Source organism: Sorex fumeus, unplaced genomic scaffold (assembly GCF_029834395.1).
Source record: "Sorex fumeus unplaced genomic scaffold, SorFum_2.1 ptg000009l, whole genome shotgun sequence".
In the NCBI taxonomy this organism is placed as follows: domain Eukaryota; kingdom Metazoa; phylum Chordata; class Mammalia; order Eulipotyphla; family Soricidae; genus Sorex; species Sorex fumeus.
The window spans coordinates 31,561,481-31,582,416 of record NW_026606066.1 but is presented as its reverse complement, the minus strand read 5'-3'; the positions used below and the strand labels follow the sequence as shown (position 1 = coordinate 31,582,416).

Genomic DNA, 20,936 nt, shown 5'->3' with positions numbered 1-20,936 from the left:
TGGGAGGAGATTTGTTCACCTGGCAGTTAAAGTGCACTGATGGCTCGATAGAGGGGGCTGTTGCCTATCTCACTTGTCACAGCATCCTCCGGGAGGATGCAATTAAATAAGGCCGCGAGGATAGGACCGTAGCGCTCCTATTTTTCTGTGCACTTGAAAGTTTTTGCAACACAATGTGAGCGATGCAGGTTTGGTTCCATCCGTGATGTTAGCAAAGGATGTTTCCTGTGTAATGTGACTTAATTCCCGACTTCGCAGAGCCCAGCCACGCTGCTGCGGGGAGGCAGGTTTCCCAGCGGTTACTCTTTTAAGAGCGCCAGGGAGCGGAAGGGGCAGAAACTCTTATCGACCAATTGCTGCTGGGCGCGAATCGCCGGTGCGCGAGGATGGGAAGTGGAACCGCAGCCGCCCGGGACGCGCGTGCGGAAGGTCGCCGGGTTGTGCACGGCTTTGCCCGAAACTTCTGCAAAGGCACGGCTCAGACCCCGGGAAAGCTTCTCGAGACAGTCCCCCCTCCAGAAAGTATTCAGAATGTTCCCCCCACCCCACCCCACCTCCCGCGCACACTTCCTTTCTACGCTTTTCTTCCAGAATGCCTAGCCCCCCATAACCGCGCCTTCGGTGAGTTTCTGTTGGGAAACTCCAGGCTCACGACCCCTCCCCCTAGGAAAGTGGTTGCAAATGCGGGACTCGGCAAAGAGAAGCGGCACCACGCAGGGACAGGGGGACCTCCGCGAGCGCGGGACTGCCCCTCCCGCAGCTCAGGGCCCCGGCCCCGCCCCCACTGTCGCTGTGGCCCCGCCCCCGCCCCGCCCTTTGTGACGCAGGACAATGCCTGCGTGCCTGCCACGCGTCCAGTTCCTCTGCAGCCAGCTGTGGAGAGTGCTCTGGTCCTCCCGGGCCGGCTTCGGAATCATGCACTTTTCACTCGGGTTTGTAGTTCTCTTCTGCCTGTGGGACGTCTTGACCGCTCGGCAAGGCAGCACTGAAGAAGTGAAGATAGAAGTTTTGCATCGGCCAGAAAACTGTTCTAAGACCAGCAAGAAGGGAGACCTACTACATGCCCATTATGATGGCTACTTGGCTGAAGACGGCTCCAAATTCTACTGCAGGTAGGAAAAGGTCGAGGACTGCTCCGGCAGACGGTGAGACTCTGTCCACCAACGAGATACATGTTTTGTTAAAGAGTAAGAGTTGAGCCTTTTGTTCCTGGGGGGCATCTGGGGGTTGTGAGATGCAGAACACATTATTCCATACAGAGGAGATGGATTCTGTCATGCCATGAATCCCTACATTAACTGGACCTCGAAAGCTATGGGGGAAGCGCCCTGGGCACGAAGATCCTGGTAAAACTTATAAATATGGGTATTTTTGTTTTCTGAAGCTGCTGGCAACAGATACCCTCGGGAATTCTGGGTCCTGTGTTCTCACCAGCCCCACCCTGTCACTGCTTTGATTTAATTGATGGTTTCTGATCCAGGAGAGGAATGTCTCCTACTTCTAAGCCATACTTTATGAAGATAGGATAGTTTCCATAGAAAAAATAGCACTTTAACAGTTGCTAAAATGATTTTCTAAAACTAAACTTGTGAAATCCTTTTGGTTGAGAGGAGAGATCGAATGAGTTATACAAGTTGTGGGGCTAGTTGTGGTGCAGAAGTTCATTAAAAATTAAACTGGAGGGTCAGAGAGATAGTACAGTGGGTAGAGTCCTTACATTGCACATCACAGATGCAGATTTGATCCCCAGCGCTCCATAGGGTCCCTCGGGCCTACTCGAGTGATCCCTGAGTACAGAGCCAGGAGTGAACCCTGAGAATGGCCGGTTGTGTCTCCAAAACAAAAATCAACTGGGACAGGAGGGTGAATACAGGGCCAAGATTCATGTGTTGCACACTGTAGATCCCAGTGGTAGATTGCTTGTGGTGACCCTGGGTTTGATCCCCACATGCCCATGAGCACTGCTATTGGTTGTGGCCCTGATAACCCCTGAGATGTCATCTGGATGTGGCCAAATAAAAAGCTAACTGTTGAATGGTTGTAAAGATGAACCAAAGATTGTGATGACACCCAAATGTTGAGCTTTGTGATGTCATACCTCTTTCTGGCTTTTAAGAACCAAGTTCCCAACCCTGCAGTTCAGAGTAAGTGTTCATATGGCAAAAGACATGATTAAAGAGAACTTCAGTTTTAAATAAGCACAGCTTTCTAAATTTGATCATGCTTTTTTTTTTTTTGTGAAATCCGATGACCCAAATGTCATTTTTACTATAGCCGGACACAAAATGAAGGTCACCCTAAATGGTTTGTTCTTGGGGTTGGACAAGTCATTAAAGGTCTCGACGTTGCTATGATGGATATGTGCCCAGGAGAGAAGAGGAAAGTGATTATACCACCTTCATTTGCCTATGGAAAGGAAGGCCATGGTAAAGTGCTTATATTTTCTCTTATTTTTTTTAATTTCTCATTAAAAATAAATATAGAATGGCTGGAGAGGTAGTACGGGGATAACACCTTGCATATGGCCAACCCTGGTTTGATCCTGCCCCCACATGATCCCACAGCACTGTCAGGAGTGACTCCCCCTGAACATAGAGCCAGGAGTAATGTGAGATGAAATACCTTTAAATCACAGCAAAAATATATGTTCATCTATATGTGAAATATATATATGCATATGTATATCCAAAAAGAATTAAAAGTGAGTCGCAACAAGATATTTCCATACCTGTATTTCACAGCATCACTCAAATAGCTAAAAAATGTGTCTACTGGCAATGAATCAGTAAAGAAAACAAGGCACATTTGTATATTCATGCAGTGGAATAGGATTCAGCTTTTATTCTCTTTATTTTATTTTTTGTGAGACACCATGAGGTTCAGTTGTAGACTTACAAATTTTTGTGCTTGGGTTTCAATTATACAATGATCAAATACCCATCCCTCCACCAGTGCCCATTTCCCACCACCATGGATCCCAGTATCCCTCGCCCCCCCCCCCCACCCCCAGGATTCAGCTTTTAAAGGGAAGGAAATTTTAATACATGCTACTGGGATGAATCTTGAATGTATTATCCTAGGTAAAATAAACCATCACAAGAAACTTTGTGTGATTCCACTGAGCTCATCAAATTCACAGAGACAGAAAAAGACTCTTGGATCCCAGAGCCTAGTAAAGCCAGGGATGGGGTTATGACTCAACATGAGTGTAATTTCCATTTCACAAAATCAAAAGAGGGTTCTGGAGATTGATGTAAGTATATTTTGTTGTCGTTGTTTCTGTGAGGGAGGAAGTACATTCAGCAGTTCTCAGGTCGTAGTCCTAGCTCTGTGCTCAGGGATCCTTCCTGGCTATACTCAGGGAACCATATACGGTACCCGGGCTTGAACCAGGGTTGATGACATGTAAGGTTATGTGCCTTAAGCTGGCCCCTATGTAAATGCGTTTATCACTACTGAACTCGATTCTTAAAATGGTTGCTATGGTAAATTTTCTTTTATATCTATCTTCCCCAAATTAATTTTTTCAGTTTGCTCAAAAATGTAGAAAATTATTACAGAACTATAGGGTGCAATCAACTTACCTTTATCTAGTTTGATCCTATCCAATTCTCTATTTTAATAAAGAATATAAGGCATAGCTGGAATCTACCAAAGTTCTTTTTCCTACACAATGGTGATATTCATATGATGGAGTATATTCTGTAAGCTTTACCTTAGTTGTTTTTACCTTTAGAATACATTATTTTATTATTATATCTATAGCATATATCTCAGTAAGCAGTGCAAATCCAAATACTTAAAACTCTAGAAACTGGAACTTGTAATTTTAGAGAAAATAGCAGTGGAGCATTATTAAAAGAACATCTGACATACAAGCTGTTACTAGAGAGGCCTAAAATGTGGGGGAAAGGAACTGCTTCTCTTAACACTTTGCCTATTTGTAAAACTCTAGAGTGATATCTGAGAATGGGTAAAGCAAAAATAAGTGTGGAAAATGCAAGCAGCATGTATGAAGACTGATATTAGCCAGAACCAAAAATGGCCAGCCTGTAGAAATGGGCAACTTCAGCAGCCCATTATGCAAATGATCTTTAAATCTGTAAGAGAATTAATTCTATTTATAATTAGAAGTAAAATTAAAACAGTTTAATTAAAATATTCTTTAATGAGATTCCTCTTCTACCCATGAAATTGGCAAAGATAGAATAAGCAATAGTATGCCTTATGGAATGCAAATCTCTAGCATTTTTTTATCAAAATTTTAATAAGCATTGTTCCTGATCTAGTAGTTCCAATTCCAAGAATGTGCACAGATACATAATTTAAAAACATTAATTGTAGGCATTGTTTGTTACAGACAAGAATCCATGCCTGCCAGTTAGGGACTGGTTAAATAGTGCAGGTGGATTCAGACAGCAAGCATAATGTGATGGAGCAGTTGAGAATGCAGTGGATCTCTATTTGCTGACACAGAAAAGCTTGTTATTTCGTTTCTGAACCACACCCAATGTTGCTCATAGTGCTATTCCAGATATCTGGTCCTTAGAGCTCCCACTAGGCTGGAGAGATAGCACAGCGGGTAGGGCATTTGCCTTGCACGCAGCCAACCTGAGTTTGATTCCTCCATCCCTCTCGGAAAAGCCCGGCAAGTTATGAGAGTATCTTGCCCGCCCGGCAAAGCCTGGCAAACTACCTGTGACGTGTTCGTTTGATATGCCAAACACAGTAACAGCAAGTCTCACAATGGAGACGTTACTGGGCCTGCGCAAGCAAATCGATGAACAACGGGAGGACAGTGCTACAGTGCAGTGCTAATTATAGGTTTAATTGTTTCAGGTATGGGAAAGTAAGATAGAAAATATTCTTGCAGTAGTGAATATTTAACATCAGCACCTTGCTCCATTCTAAGGATTGTACTTAGAGCAGCGTGCAAATAGTTCCCTGTCCTTTATGAGCTTGCCTGTGAGAAAGGGAGTTCTTGTGTGTATTGTGCATCTCGACAGCCTGTATCTGGAAAGATAGAAGCACCTCATGATATGACTGTCCCTCAGAAAGAGGCCTGAGCATTAAAAGTGAAATTTCTTACATTGTAATATTTACTTCAATAATCTTTGTACTGCTTAACTATTTTACCCATACAATCTACTATTTTTATTTATTTATATTTTTATTAGTGAAACACCATGAGGTGCAGTGGTAGACTTACAAACTTTCATGCTTGGGTTTCAGTTATACAATGATCGAGTACCCCATTCCTCCACCAGTGCCCATTCTCCACCACCAGTGATCCTAGTAGACCTCCCACCCCCCCATCCCTACCCCCCACCCCCGCCCCGCCTCTGTGGCAGGGCATTCCCTTTTATTCTCTCTTTTCTTTAGGGTGTTGTGATTTGCAATAGAGGTATTGAGTGGCCATCGTGTTTGGTCTATAGTCTACTTTCAGCACGCATCTCGCATCCCAAGCCAATCCTCCAAACATCCTTAACTTGGTGTTCCCTATCTGAGCTTCCTTTTCCCCCAGCATTAAAAAATTTAAAATCACTGAAGTTAATAAAGAAGCAAAAAAGAGAGGGAATAGGAGCAAATTGTGCAGAAGGGTATTTTCCATCTCGGAAAATTTTTTCTCTGTTTTCCAAGATGCAGACTAACCCCATAGGGTTTTACTTCCTGCAGCTGTATATAGGCTAGAATGAATTTACTGAGTATATTTACAACCTTTACTAACTTCACCTATTTTTAATACTTGGTAGATAATTAAAGCAATTGAAGATTTCTTTAAATTTTTTTTATCCCACATAGTCTATTGATATAGCACACCTTTGGGGATATGGTGCAGGGTGGGGGAGAGATGGGGACTGATTGGACCACATCAGGCAGTAATCAGTTGCTATGCAGGCTCTGTGCTCAAGACAGAACTTCTGCCTGTCTCTCCAGCTCTGGCAAGGCTTTTTTGAGACTGTTTCCTCCTGAGAAGTGATTCCCTTCTCTTACAGAGGCGAGGGTCACCGCTCCAGACTGGACAGGAGAGAGGTTAGTATTGAAAATCAGACCCAGCAGACTCACAACTCCTAAAGAGGCAGTTCTATAAGCAACAGCTTCCATGTCAGTCCCTTTTGGCCAGTCGTGTGTTCCCATTCAAGACCCGTGAAACCGTAGTTTGCATGTTTTATTTTTAGTAGAGAAACCTGGCAAAGAGAAAATTAAAGATAAATTGGGTGCAGTATTTGTTCTGAAAATGCTGTCATACGTTGAGGCCAATTCCTAGGCATAATGATAAAGGGCAAGAGCAATAGTTCAGAGGGTAGAGAAGGCATTTGCCTTGTGCACAGCTGGCCCAGGTTCTACCCCTGATGCCCCATATGGTCTCCCAAACTTTCCAGGAGTGATACCTGGGAGCAGAGCCAGGAGTAAGCCCTGACCACCACCAGGTTGACCCAAAGAACAATCACTGTCACTGTCACTGTCCTCCCATTGTTCATCGATTTGCTCGAGCAGGCCCAATAAGATTGTGAGACTTGTTACTGTGTTTGTCATATCGAATACGTCACAGGTAGCTTGCCAGGCTTTGCCGTGCTGGCGAGATATTCTCGGTAGCTAGCCAGGCTCTCCAAGAGGGCAGGAGGAATCGAACTTGGATTGGCCATGTTGGCTTCGTGCAAGGCAAATGCCCTACCTGCTGTGCTATCTCTCCTGCCCTGGTGGCCTAATGAATAAGGCATTGGCCTCCTAAACCAGTGATTGTGGGTTCAAGTCCCACCTGGGGTACTAAGGGTTGAGTTTTAGACCCAAAGAAGAATAGCATAAATAAATGCCAAAGTATTCATCTTGTTTTTAGAGTTTTCCTTTCTGTTGCAGATGCAGTCACATTCTGCCCACTCACCCACTCCCCTACTGCCTAAACACCCACATCCCTCTCCAGTAGGTGCTCATCCTGTTGAGTCCCTGCACCCTAAAGTAAAAGGTTGCTTAGTTCACCCTTTACATAAACTAGTATGGATTTAGATAAGAATGTTTACCCAAGAGGCCAAAACTAATGATTCAGACCTTTGCTAAATGTCTGTTGAAATTTAACTTGAAGACGGTCATACTCAGTTTGAGATATCTCCATTAGAGATAGAGATCATGAATCCTGAGTGTGGGTGATAGTACAAGGCTTAAGGTGGTTTGCCTTGCATGCTGCATGTTGCCAACCCTGTTTCAATCCCCAGCACCCTGTGGTTTCTTGAGTACCGCCAGTCCTGATCCCTGAGTGCAGAGCCAGAAATAAACCTTGAGCAAAGTATGGCCCCAAAATTTAAAAAACTAAAATTTTTTTTACAAAAAGAACCCAACTACTACCACCACCACAAACTTACTTTTATATTTAAAGAAACGGGCCTCCACCCCTCAGGTGTGTTTTCTAGAAGTACCCCATCTGCATTAAGATAGTTTGAATTGATTTTATTTATTTTGACTTGGGTACCAAACCTGACTATGCTCAGGGCTTTCTCCTGACTGTACTCAGAGATCAATCCTGATGGGGCCTAAGGGACCATCCGAGGTGCCAAGGATTAACCTCAGTTGGCCACATGCAAAGCAAGCACCCTACCCACAGTACTATCTTTCCAGCTCCATATTCAATTATTTTAAAAGTTGCAGTGCAGACTGTAAGAAATTGCTTAACAAACAAATCGATCAAATAAGCTTTTTGAAATAAGCTATCATTAAGAACTAACACTAGCTCTAATTTTATTTTAGGTAATACTTGATGAAGTCTTTCCTCTGAGCAGTTCCCTTGCTTCATGTCACAGCACCTCCTGCATGTTTTGAAATGCATGTGACTTTCCCCCACTTTCATTAACAGTACTGATGGTATGTATAGTCTTGACATTCTCTTCTGTCTTTTCTCTTTTCTAAATGCAAGTAATTCTCAATGGCAAATAAATGTTTTTCTCTAATTTATTTGTAAGCAAAAAAGCCTAATTGACGGTTCAGAGATTTCTGCTTCTGCCTTCTTTACTGTTATTTTATTTCCCATTTGAGGGAGGGAGGGCAAACTTGGTGATGCCCAGGCAGCTACACCTGTCTAAGTGCTTGCAATTTACTGCCACTTGTACTCTAGAAGGCATGCAGTGCTGTGGGGCAAACCTGGGCCTTCTACCTACAAAGCATGTGCTCCAGTTCTCTGAGCCCTTTAATACTTTTCTTAAGAAATATAAACTTGGGGCCTGGCGAGATACTACAGAGGATGGGCTGCTTGCCATGTCCACAGCCAACCTGGATTCATTCCCTGGCCACCACACATGATGCACAAAACCAGCCAGAAGTGAATCATGAATGCAGAGCCAGCACAGCTGGGTGTAGCCCTAACACCAATAAACAAATTAATTAACTAATTAAAAAATATAAATTTGGGCCAGGAAAGTAGCTAGCAGCAGAGCACTTGCCTTACACATGTGATTCCCTGGGTATGATTCATACATGTCGAAAAAAGATATTTAGAGGTTGGGGGGAAAAGAGATAATGGTTGGAGAATATGATTTATATATAGGACTCCTGGGTTCAATCCCAGACATTACAGAGCCCCTGGAGCATCAAGCAAGGACTAGCCCCTGAGCACTGCTGGTGTGTTTCAGAACCTAGAATAGAGAAGACAAATTTGGATTTACTAATTGTCAATTATTTTTCTTCCAAAAGATCATGATTGGATTAAATAAAAATGTATTTTGACAAAAGTGACCACTGAATAAATCTCTAGATATTTGACTCTTTTGGTCTTAAGGTAATAGATGGTGTTGGGACTTGCACATTTGCGTCCTGGTTTTTGAAATGACTGACGACTATCTTTGAATCTTTTTTTCTCTTTAAATTATATAAATACTTTATAACGACTTTTATACTTTTTCACCAAGGAAATTGCTATGCCCTTCTGAGGACATACAGTCACTGTTTTTAATGTTAGGTGCCATTCATTCAACAATATAATGGACCAGGCAGAGTGAGAAGTTAGCCACTTGTGTTGTAGCAAATCAGTTTTTGAAAGGGTCATTTAAAAGTTCCATAGCTTGCTAAAAAAATGAAGTGAAACTTGTTTATAAACTTAAGAGAACTATTCAATGTAATGTTTAATTGTTATTGTAATTAGAAATTTCTTCTTGAACCAGAGAGATAGTACATGGGCTGTTTGGGCACGTGCCTTGCATGCAGTCCACCCCAGTTTGATCCCCAATACTGCCTGGTGCCCTGAGCACCACCAGCATTGACCCTGAAGTAGAGAGCCAGTATTGCCCCTGAACACTGCCAGGTGTGGGCCAAATGACCTCCCCCAAAAAAGAGAAATTTGAGAGGTAAGTATGTTGATTAGAATGTTTTATTTGCATTTCAAAAGAGCTACACAAAATCATTTTCTAGGAGACTTCTGTTTCTCACTTTGAAATTTTTCCACCTATGCTTTTATTTCATTTGTTTTTGGTCTTGTTTGGGGGCCGTACCCGGTGGTATCATGGAATAACTAACTATAGGCAAGGCAAGCACTTGTACTTGCACTTCTCTGGCTCTCGGCCATCCCACTCGTGCATTTCTTTTCTGTGTCTCCTGCATAGTGATCACTATTAATGGAGTATAAATTAACACAAATTACACAATTTTAAAAATCAGGGTATGGGGGCTGGAGAGAGAGCACAGTGGGGAGGTCGTTTGCCTTGCACATGGCTGGCCCAGGTTTGATTCCCAGCATCCCATATGGTCCCCTGAGCACCGCCAAGAGTAATTCCTGAGTGCAGAGCCAGGAGTAACTCCTGAGCATCGCCAGGTGTGACCCAAAAAAACATGAAAGAAAGAAAGAAAGAAAGAAAGAAAGATAGATGAGGGTATGATGATCTCCTGGGTCCTTTGATTTGTTTTCAAAACAGAAATTTTTCCTTAAAATTACTTAGAAATCAGTTTTTTTAAGGTGATGTAATCATAAAAATGACTATTTGTGAATAAATATTTCAACATTTATCATCATGTAAGTTAAACTGTTAAAATTTATATCCTCAGCTGATGGCAAGATTCCAGCCAACGCAACACTGATCTTTGAGATTGAACTTTATGCTGTGACCAAAGGACCACGAAGTGTTGAAACATTTAAACAGATAGATATAGACAATGACAGGCAACTTTCTAAAACTGAGGTAATTTAGACAATTCCATGTGTATGGTTGGGATTATGCCATAATAATTTAAATATATATGTGTTTCAGCTATAATTTTTCAGTTTACCTAATATGGGTTGGAAACTTTGACTAGTGCGGGTTACCAGCAAGTCTAAGCTTGCAAAAGAAAATGTGTTTTTTTCATTATTCCATTTGTAGCTGGGTTGTTTGCTTTTCTCCACAAAAAGGTCACTAAAACACTAAAGTAGTGTCAGAAAGATAAAGCAGAGGGTATATGTTTACATTGCATGTGGTGAACCATGGTTTAACTGCTGACAATTCATACAGTCCCCTGAGCACTGCTAGGAGTTATCCCTGAGCACTGCCAGATGTTGCCCCAAAACAAACAAAACCCTATCTAAATACCAAAGTAATGTCTACCGAGCATTTCCAGCATTTGGACTATAGTAGTAGATCTCAATCACTGGTATGATAAGTCATAATAGAGCCAATTATTCCTACCTCCTCAGAGTATGAATAGGATTAAGAAAAATCCTTGTGAGAATTAGAAAGCTGGTAAACAGAATCCAGAAGGTTCAGCTTCCTAGTCTTCCACATTCCAGTGAGTTTTATTTTTGTATTACTTGAGGGAGTAGTAACAATCTCAGTAAAATGTATTTTTTTCTTATTTTCTTTGTAGCCTATAATATTAGAAGTACATTACTATAGGATAACATTGGTTTGTCCTTTTTGCCTTACCGTAGGGAGCTTAGGTTTATTGGGTACTCCCATCACAGTGCTCCCATTCCTCTGTGTTTATTTGTAACCTCTTTGTACTGTGCTTCCCCAACTGGTCAATCAGCTTAATCTCCTAATCAAACTCTGTTAACTTGTAAATATTTCTTTTCTCTTCTCAAGTCCTTTGCACAGTTAATTCAGAGCAATGTGCTTTTTGTATAGACACAGGAAGACAGTTAATGCTATGCTTTTGTAACTTGGGAGTTAATTGACTCTGAATAATATTCACTCATGGGCATTTGTTCTCTCCACTTAAGCCTCAGTTGCCCTTACTTCCTAGCGCCCCATAAACAGGATTCTGACAAGGGACTGGATGGACCCAGGGCAAGCTGTGAGCTACCCTGGCATCGAAATGGGCCAGGTCAAAGCACCATAATACTTAACTCTAAGAGCATGGTCATAGACAAATTCTGTCATGATCCAAAAAGTAGCAACTAGATTAGGACCCTGCTAGGGTTAGGAAAGACTAATCTGTCCTGAGCACCGTAGTCTGAGATCTATAGCGAGATGTCCCCAGGAGAGCCACTCTACAAGCTTAATGAATCTCTTACTGTGTCCATACAAAATAACTAATATTAAGAAGTAGAACTAAGATGTTAATTAAGATATTAATTAAATTATTGTTGAACTAAGGAAAGAAGAAACACACCCTCGGTGGTATTTCACCCTTGAGTGGAGGGCTCTTAAATGTTGATTGTGCTATAGGACCAGGGTTTGGTTGTTACCCGCAATGCGGGGAGTTGGTCCGAGAGAGACCACCGAATACAAGAGGCAAGAGAGAGCCAATGGATTCCCTGTAGCTGGTGATTAAACACATTACTGTATAAACTCATTGAATCTTCAACTCATAAAGTAGACACCGTTGCCATCATCCCCATTTCATGCAAGTGAAAATGATGTTCAGATAGGCTTAGCCACTGACCTAAGGGCCACACAGCTCTAAGTCAGAAGCAGATTGCAACCCTAGCAATCTGTGGTCTCTTTTGACTGGCACCCTATGGGGTCCTTGGATATGGATGCCTGCATTCTCCAGCTCTGGGAATTTCTCAGCAATGATATCTTTGACTGTGGCTTTTTCATTGGGGTTGCCTCCCTGTCCTTCTGGTACTCCTATGATTCTTATGCTGTTCCTCTTGGATTCTTCCCTTAAGTCTCTGTTTCGCCCTAGAGCTATTATGAGGTCTTTTCCCATTGTATGTTGTTGCCTGTAAGCTTTCTGCAGCTCATCTTCAAGCTCACTGATTCTGTCTTCAGCTGTAGTTCTACTGTTGAGGGCACCCACTGAGTTTTTTATTTCATCTACCAAATCCTTTATTAGTGACACCACTATTTGTAGCTTTCTTATTTCTGCTCTCATTTCTTCCTATATTTTCTTGGCTGTCGATTCCACTGTTTCTTTCATGTCCTCCTTTAATTTACTGGATGCCTGTTCCATTGTTTCTTTGAGTTCATTGAGCATCTTCAACATTTCATCTCTGAATTCTTTATAAGAGAGATCATATTTGTGGGTAACCTCTATTGAGGCTCCTGAACTCTTTTCTTCATCCTCTCCTCATGGTGAGGATTTGTGCTATTTCTTTATGTTGTGGTAGTATGGAGGTGGGACCTTCCAGTTCACTATCAGTATTCCCCTCTTGCTGCGAGAAAGGATTCTCGATGAGCTCGGTCAATGCTGGTCACCTTTTTCCCTTTCTAGAATACAATGTTCCACTTAGGTGCTCCTCTCTGACTTATGTGAGACTTCAAGTGAAGTTTCAAAGAATATATTCTTTTTTTTTGAAGACATGAAAATAATTCATGTTAGGAAATCATAGAAGCCATCATACATTCTTTTATTCTTTTTTTTTTAGACTTACAAATTTTTGTGCTTGGGTTTCGATTATACAATGATCAAATACCCATCCCTCCACCAGTGCCCATTTTTCACCACCATGGATTCCAGTATCCCTCCCACCCCCATCTCCCCATCCCACCCTGCCTCTGTGGCAGGGCATTCCCTTTTGTTCTCTCTCTCCTTTTGGGTGTTGTGTTCTGCAAAAGAGGCATTGAGTGGCAATCATGTTGGGTCCATAGTCTACTTTCAACATGCATCTCCCCTCCTGGGAGGATCCTCCAAACACCCTTTATTTGGTGCTCCCTTCTCTATCTGAGCTGCCCTTTCCCCTAGCATGCCTGGCTGGCCTCTAAGCCATGGAGTAATCCTCCTGGTACTGATCTCGGCTATTCTTGGGTATTAATCTCCTATTTTGTTACTTTATGTCCCCCAGATGAATGCAGTCTTTTTATGTCTATCTCTCTCTCTCTGACTCATTTTGCTTAGCATTATACTTTCCATGTAGTACCACTTATATATGAATTTCATGACTTCATCTTTTGTAACAGCTACATAGTACTCTATTGTATAGATGTACCAAAGTTTCTTTAACCAGTCATCTGTTCTTGGGCATTCAGGTTTCTTCCAGTTTCTGGCTATTGTAAAGAGTGCTGCAATGAACAAACAAGTGCAGATGTCACTTCGACTATACATTTTTGCCTCTCTGGAATATATTCCCAGGAGTGGTATTGCTGGATCAAATTGGAGAGCTCAATTTCTAATTTTTTGAGAATTGCCCATACTGTTTTCCAAAAGGGCTGAACCAGTCGGCATTCCCACCAGCAGTGAAGGAGGGTCTCTTCAAAGAATATATTCTTTTATATTAGGATTGTACAGCTTCTTGTGTTCATCAGTGTTTTGGTGAAATTGAAATAGGCTATTGACCTATTGGCTTATTGTGTTTGAGATGGCCAAGATATTCTCCGAAGAGTTAGGTAATGGAGATTGAGATATAAGTCCAGAGTGTGGGGACAGGGGAAAATAACTACTGCTGCCCCCTAAGGCCATACCCCTGCCATGGAGGCCACACTCCCTTCCTGTATCAGGAATTCCGGTCTGGTTGGCAAGCTGAACCCTAGCAATCTAGCTGCAAGAGTTTTCTTATATGCAGAGTCAGATTTGCCACTCTGGATATTTTCATCGTGAATATTACCAGGTCAAAGTTTTTGTTGAATTCTGTCTTAGTATCACTGACTGTACACTTTTGCTCAAATTGGTCTAGTCATCCTCCTCTGTTAGAGGAAGTGTAATAAGTAGAACTGCAGTTGCCAATGGGAGAGGTGACTCATGAAAAGAGGCTTATGTGTGGCTTATGTGAAGTGGGGAGGAGAAAGGCAGCAGCCAGGAGTGGACAGACAACCGTTTTCCTCTTACCCAGGAAAGTGTCTGGGGAACCTAGGACTGTTGAGAGTTTTCTATGATCACCTGCATGCTACATACCTCATGTCTCACCATGCCCATGAGGTGCTTGTGAAACCTCACTTGAGTCCCAATTGTTCTTAAGGGTGTAGGAAATGATCCCTGCAATGAATTTCTAGGGGAGCTGTTGGAACTCAGGATTTTTGCAAGGGAAGGGAAGTTAGTCCTAAATCTTACTTTTATAAGTTCATTCCCTTCCCGCACAGAAAATAATTTTGAGAGAAGATGAATAGTGAGGTAAGACAAGTTTATTTGGGGGCTAGAGCAATAGTACAGAGGCAGGATGCCTCTAACCTGGGTTGGATCCCCAGAATACCATATGGTCACCTTACGTTGCCATGAGTGATCTCTGAGTGCAAAGTCCCTGAGCACTGTTGGATGTGCCCCCCCACCCCACCCCCAAATAAAGGTAAATAAACAATTGTGTTTGGTAAATAAAGGAAGGAAAAAACATGTGTTTAAGAGTGAACACAGGCTTCTCCAGAGTAGGAAGAAAAAGAACACATGCCAAGAACGGATATACAGACCATTTTCCCAGTGTGGGGAAATGTGCCCTAAACTAAGAAAATGCTCATCTCAGGAGAGATGGGGGCCAAAGAAGCCCTAGTGTAAAAGAAAAAACATCTCAGACAGATGCAGGTGAATGCTTACGGTTCTATTACCAAGTTCATATCTACGCAGTTATCCTAAACTGGTCCTGAAGTCTATTACCAGGCCCATTGCCAACAGGGAGAGCTTGGAGCTGTTGATGGTCTTTGACATTCTTTACATAGTCTTTCCTCCTGCTGGATATCAACCCTGTTTCAGGCTTCACTGGTGAATTGCCCCCTTTCTTCTTCCCAGAGAAGTTTAACATGCTCTTGCTAGCATTCCTAATTTAGTTAAAGTTTTTCTTTAACCTTTCCCTGGCATTTTACCTCTCATTGTCACAGTTCCCCAAGTCAGTTTTGATTACTTATAGCTCAAAACTTTCTGGTAATTCTGAATTTTATATTTGTACTGCTTTGTATTTGAATTGCTGTATATTTGTACCTGTTTTTCTATTTCCCCTATAGCCTTTTCATATTTTACTATAGAGCAGTGTTCTTTGGTTAAACACAGAAAAACCATTAATGCTATGCTCCTAACATTTGGAGTTGATTGACTCTGAAATATATCTACTCCTGGGGATAATTACTTGGTCATAATTACTTGACTCAGGCTTCAGTTGCTGTAGTTCCTAAGACCCCAGAAAGGGAGGTCCCGCCATGGGACTGGGATGGACCCGAAGCGAGTGGCAAAGCCACCTAGCATCAAAATGGAACATTCTAGAAAGCACAAATGCTTGGTCTTGATGTAAGCTGTTACAATTTAAGAGACAGGACCCCCTTGGGGAAGGACAAGCTGAGCTGGCCTGAGAGCTTAGTCTGAGATTTATGGTAAAAGCCTTGCTTGGTCTCAGAGCTCAGAGAAATGTTAAAAGCCTTGATTACTCTCAAAGCCCAGAGAGCTAAGTATTAGGATCTTTGTCTCTTCCTGTGTTCATCCAAACAACTGCAAGTATTAATAACTTATACAACTAGAAGAAAAGATAAAAGCAACGTAGATGTCATCTCCGGGTCCATTCCAGATGTCCTGGGAGACAGTGTCTCCTTGAGTTAATCTCCCCAAGAGAGTTTTCTCCACCAAATGTTTATCTAAGTAAATGATCAATCACACCTATGTCCTTATCTCAACTCCCCATTCAGATGTTCTGTAAGTATGCTAGCAGCTCTGCATTAAATGGGCCAATTTCACTATCAGACTGTGCCCCCCCTGCCCTCCTCTGCCTCCCTGTCTTTCTGTAGGGGAGGTGGGGAGGAGGCTCTGGGCCATGGAACTCACAGTGGTCCAGCCCCCACTTTTATTTTGTGAACTCACAGTTCCAGCTGTGGAGATTCTTCTCTCAGGGGCTGGTGGATAGCCATGCTCTGTGCCTGGAATTCTGTTTCTGAAAAGGTTTTCTGGTCTCCTCTGATGGACCCTGTGTCTCATAGACCTTCTTGTCTGTGGACTGGTTTAGGCTCCAGAGAGTGTTTCTATCCCCATTAGTCACTACCAGGGCCCCCCATCCCTGTAACACTGACACAATAGTTAAGGAATAAAAAGTAATTGTTGATTTCAAGTGATAAGAGTAAGCCCTCTTGCTCTATATCTTGCCTCCACCACCTTCATCCTTTTCCTTCCCTAATTCTACTCCCTACTCCTACTTATTAATGAGGCTCTTTGGCTGGTCAACAGTATGAGAGAGATAAGGAAATATAGTACCCATTGTTCTTTAAAATGAAGCACAATTAAAGGGGTGGCAAACTGCTCCCAGAATGTGTTTTCCGTTGGCTCCTGAGCACCCTCCCTAGCGTGAACAGCAGCTGCAGGTGAATTCACATAGTATTCAGGATGCAACCTCTGTACACACTGAGATGCAGTATCCCCTATACACCAAGCACTGCCTCTTTCATTATGAATACTGCTTGGGTGACATTCAGGAATCTCAGATCCTACCTGGAAAATAAAAATAAAAAAGTCCATAATCATGTGTTGCCTACCTACAATTTTTCCAGGTGTTTCTCAGGTGTCAACTGCTTTATTGCTAAGTGGATGAGTCATTTATGCCTGAATAATGATAGCTTTCTCTCAATGACGGCCACAGGCAGTGATTAAACTCCAATTAAACAATACATCTGTATTATTTTTATTATATTTTTGTCCTCACTAGAAAAATTCAAAGAGTTTGAGTTATTTATCTAAGATCACACAGCCAGTCCATGGTGAAACCTGGACTGGAAAGATGAACTTGAAGAAACTACCTTGCTTCACAGGACTGGAGAGTTGGCTCAGTGAGCTAGCTGAGTGGAAGATTTGTATACAGAAAGTCTGGCTAGGACACCTCAGGGTCCCGCAAGTGGCCCCCACAAGAACTGAGCTGGGAGTAACCGCCTGGTACAACAGAGAATCGTGAAAAGAAAAGGAGGAGGAGGCGGAGGGAGGAAGAAGAAAAAGGAAGGGGAAAGGAAGAGAAAGAAGGAAACAAAGAAGAAACTTGCCTTATCAGAAAATTTTAGTCAAATCAGGATTATTTCCAGCCATTTAAAATTCTTTCACCTTAGAGTTGCTAAAGCTCTGTTGAAAAAAAAAAAGTATCTCCCTCACATAAATCATAAAACCTATTTAAAACAGTTGCTCTACCCTTCAATAAGATCCACTGAGCAGGGGCTGAAGAGATGGTACAGTCATTAACTTTTTGCCTTGCACGTGACCAACTCTGAGTCTCCCTCACCACATATGAGCACTGCCAGGAATGATCCCTGGTTTAGAGCAAGGAATTGCCCCAGAGCACCACACTGTGTGGCCTAAGCCCCAACCTTAGCCCCTACCACCCTCTACAAGCACACAACTCATTGAACTTTCTAAAGTAAATTCTATGCATATGAATAGGGTTTGGAATGTGTAACTCTATAAATTTCTCAGGGAACAAATTGCCACTAAATATGCTTGCCTTTAAAATGCCCTCACCTTGCTTAACACATTTTTCCACATTAATTGAAAAATTAATTGCTTTCTTTATTATATATAAAGGTAAAGGCCCTCCCGTGTTTGTCGATTTGCTCGAGCGGGCCCAGTAACATCTCCATTGGAGACTTTGTTGTTACTGTGTTTGGCATATCGAGTACGTCACAGGGAGCTTGCCAGGCTCTGCCGTGCGGGCGAGATACTCTCGGCAGCTTGCCGGGCTCTCCGAGAGGAGCAGAGGAATCGAACTCGGGTCGGCCATGTTGGCTGCATGCAAGGCAAACGCCCTACCGCTATGCTATCGCTCCAGCCCGTATATGTACATATGTGCTTGCCAATGGTAATATTGAGCCACACGTATAATCAAAATATTTTTCCTTGGGGGCCAGAGAGACTGTACAGAGAATAAAGTGCTTGCCTTGCATATGGCCAACACTGGTTGGACTCTAGCAACACATATTTTTCCTACTCCCCACCAGGAGTGATCTCTGAGTACTGCTGGGTATGGGCCAAAAATCAAAATACTCTTAGTAGCCACATCTTTAAAAGTAAAAGAAACAATGACATTTAGTCTTAATATATTTTAATGCAGTACATCTAAAATTTACCATCTCTTTGTGCTATCAAAGTAATACTTGTTGTCTTTTTAATGTGTATTTTGCTCCTGCAGTTTGATCTCAGTTTGATCTTACCGTGTTTCAAGTGGTTGGTTGGTGTGTGGGACTAGTAGCTGCCACTTCAGTCAGTGCTTGTTTCCTTCTTAGTGTTTAAGCTTCAATGTGCAAGAATATTATATACAGGAAAGAGAATACTTTGCAATAATTGTTCGCTTATTTTGTATTATCAGGCGTTGTAATACTTATGTTTATTATAAAGTAAGCCATAGAGGCAAATAAAAATTAATAAAATGCCCATTTGAATTATGTCCACAAATAAAAATCACTGAGATTGATTTTCCTTTGATAATGTGAACAGTGTAGATTATTGAAAAGCATTTATTTTAACCAAACTCAGTTGTTAATCTTTGGATATGTACATTATTTACAGAGCTTAAATATCTATAAACTCAGAAGGCTAAATTGAAGATTTCTTCTATTGAGAAAATTGCTTCAAAGCTTTAAAAATAATTAGCATCCTATAGCTTTTAAATTATTTGTAAACTGTCTCAAATATTAAGGGTCTTTTTTTTTTTCCTTTGGAAGGAGGCCACCCAAGCAGTGCTCAAGGCCTCAGGCAACTCACAGCAGTGCTCAGCTGGTAGTGTAGGTCTGACTTTCACTGATCAGGCCCAGTGATGCAGTACTGCTCAGTCCCTTTTCTGACAATGGTCAAAGGGGCTTTGTAGTGTGGGACATCAAACTCTGTCCTCTGGGTGTCAGGCGTGTGTTACAGTCCTTTGTACTGTCTACCTAGACCAGAGAAGCAGATATTCTTTTCCATGTCTGATAGGTAATGTGCAAATCTTTGAATGTAAACATTCCTCAGTGTCATGAAAGTTTATTGTGATGCCTTTATATTAAAGAAATATTACTTTGGTTCCCTAGATAAATCACTACTTGGAAAAGGAATTTGAAAAAGATGAGAAGCCACGTGACAAGTCATACCAGAATGCAGTTTTAGAAGATATTTTTAAGAAGAATGACCATGATGGTGATGGTTTCATTTCCTCCAGAGAATACAATATATATCAACATGATGAATTATAGCATATTTTCATTTTACTTTTATTGTATTTTATACATATGTAGTTGTTACATATATTTATGAATACACACACACATACACACTCCGAGTTATTGTTTCCCCTATGAGAACATATTTTGATACTCATGAAAATGTATGATTTTAGTACAATAAACATGAGGCTGCTTTGCAAATTTAACTTTGAGGAGAGGTTTGATTGTATTGTCTATTGCTTTATTCTGTGAACATGAATTGCAACACAATGAAATAGTATGTAAATACCAATTTTTAAAAGATTTTTTTAAGTGTTAAAATGCCAACTAGGGGCTGGAGCTATAGCACAGTGGGTAGGCTTGCCTTGTACATGACTGACCCAGGTTTAATTCCCAGCATCCTGTATGGTCCCCCAAGCAACACCAGGAGTAATTCCTGAGTGTAGAACCAGGAGTAACCCTTGTGCATCGCCATGTATAACCTAAAAAGAAAAATAAAATGCCACCTATTTGAGGAATACTTAGCAGGAACTCAGGAATTAACATTTCATGTCTGTATTTCATGGTTTAACAGGTAGCAATACCAGGAGTAATTCCTGAGTGTGGACCCAGGAGTAATCCCGGTGCATCACCGGGTGTCACCCAAAAAGAAAAAAAATGCCACCTATTTGAAAAATACTTAGTAGGAACTCAGGAAATAACAATTCTTGTGTGTATATATTTCATGATTTAACAGGTAGCAAGATATAAAAATGATAAGGCTGGGGCTGGAGTGATAGTACAGTGGGTTGCCTTGCGCATTGCCAACCCGAGTTCAGGGCCCAGCATCCTATACAGTCCTCTGAGCCCACCAGGTATGATTCCTGAGCAAGAACTAGAAGTAAGTCCTGAGCAGTGCTGAGTATAGCCAAAAAAACAAATATTTATGTATAAAGAAAGCTGAAACATAGTCTCTTTTTCATGCAATCTTCTGGGCTTGGGACTTCTATCAATGAGGAATTTTTTAAAATATTTTACCAAAGACTTTGTGCCTCTTCTATCAGGCAAGTTTATACTTTGCCTGATATTCACTCCCTCACGTATCATTATAGATGTGCCACTCTTCTTCCTGCTAGGTCTTTATAGTGAAATATCTATCATCCCTGGACTGGAGAGTTTGTACAGGGGGAAGACACTTTCCTTCCACAGCTGACCCAGGTTTGATCCCTGAGCCCCACCAGGAGCAATCCCCAAGCACAGAACCAGGAGTGACCCCTGAGCACTGCCATCACTTGATCACTTGACATCCCGTTACTCATTGATTTGCTCGAGTGGGCACCAGTAACATCTCCATTCGTCCCTGTTGTGTGCTAGTATAACCCAATGGCGTCTCCTTGCTCCAGGAACATGAAGAGCCTCAAACCGATCGTTCAGGGTCTTGACAAAGAAGTGTGACCATCTCGTAGGTGAGCACCACACAATCCTTTGACATCCCATGGAATCCAGTCAGTAATGGCTCTATTCCAGTGGTCATCTCCAAATTGC

General features: G+C 41.9%; 1 protein-coding gene across 1 annotated transcript; it reads left to right on the top strand.

Moving 5' to 3' along the window:
* The first annotated feature begins 803 nt into the window (after positions 1-803).
* FKBP7 (FKBP prolyl isomerase 7) lies at positions 804-19,611 on the top strand. Its single transcript, XM_056110370.1, has 4 exons — positions 804-1,112; positions 2,275-2,426; positions 10,024-10,157; positions 19,281-19,611. Exons 1-4 carry the CDS (start codon positions 832-834, stop codon positions 19,440-19,442), a joined length of 729 nt encoding a protein of 242 aa, XP_055966345.1. The 5' UTR covers positions 804-831; the 3' UTR covers positions 19,443-19,611.
* The last annotated feature ends 1,325 nt before the right edge of the window (positions 19,612-20,936 follow it).

Coding starts and splice junctions, on each gene's coding strand:
- FKBP7 (XM_056110370.1), top strand. CDS start 832: ATGCCTGCGTGCCTGCCACGCGTCCAGTTCCTCTGCAGCCAGCTGTGG. Junction 1,113..2,274: donor GGCTCCAAATTCTACTGCAG/GTAGGAAAAGGT, acceptor TTTTTACTATAG/CCGGACACAAAATGAAGGTC. Junction 10,158..19,280: donor GGCAACTTTCTAAAACTGAG/GTAATTTAGACA, acceptor TTGGTTCCCTAG/ATAAATCACTACTTGGAAAA.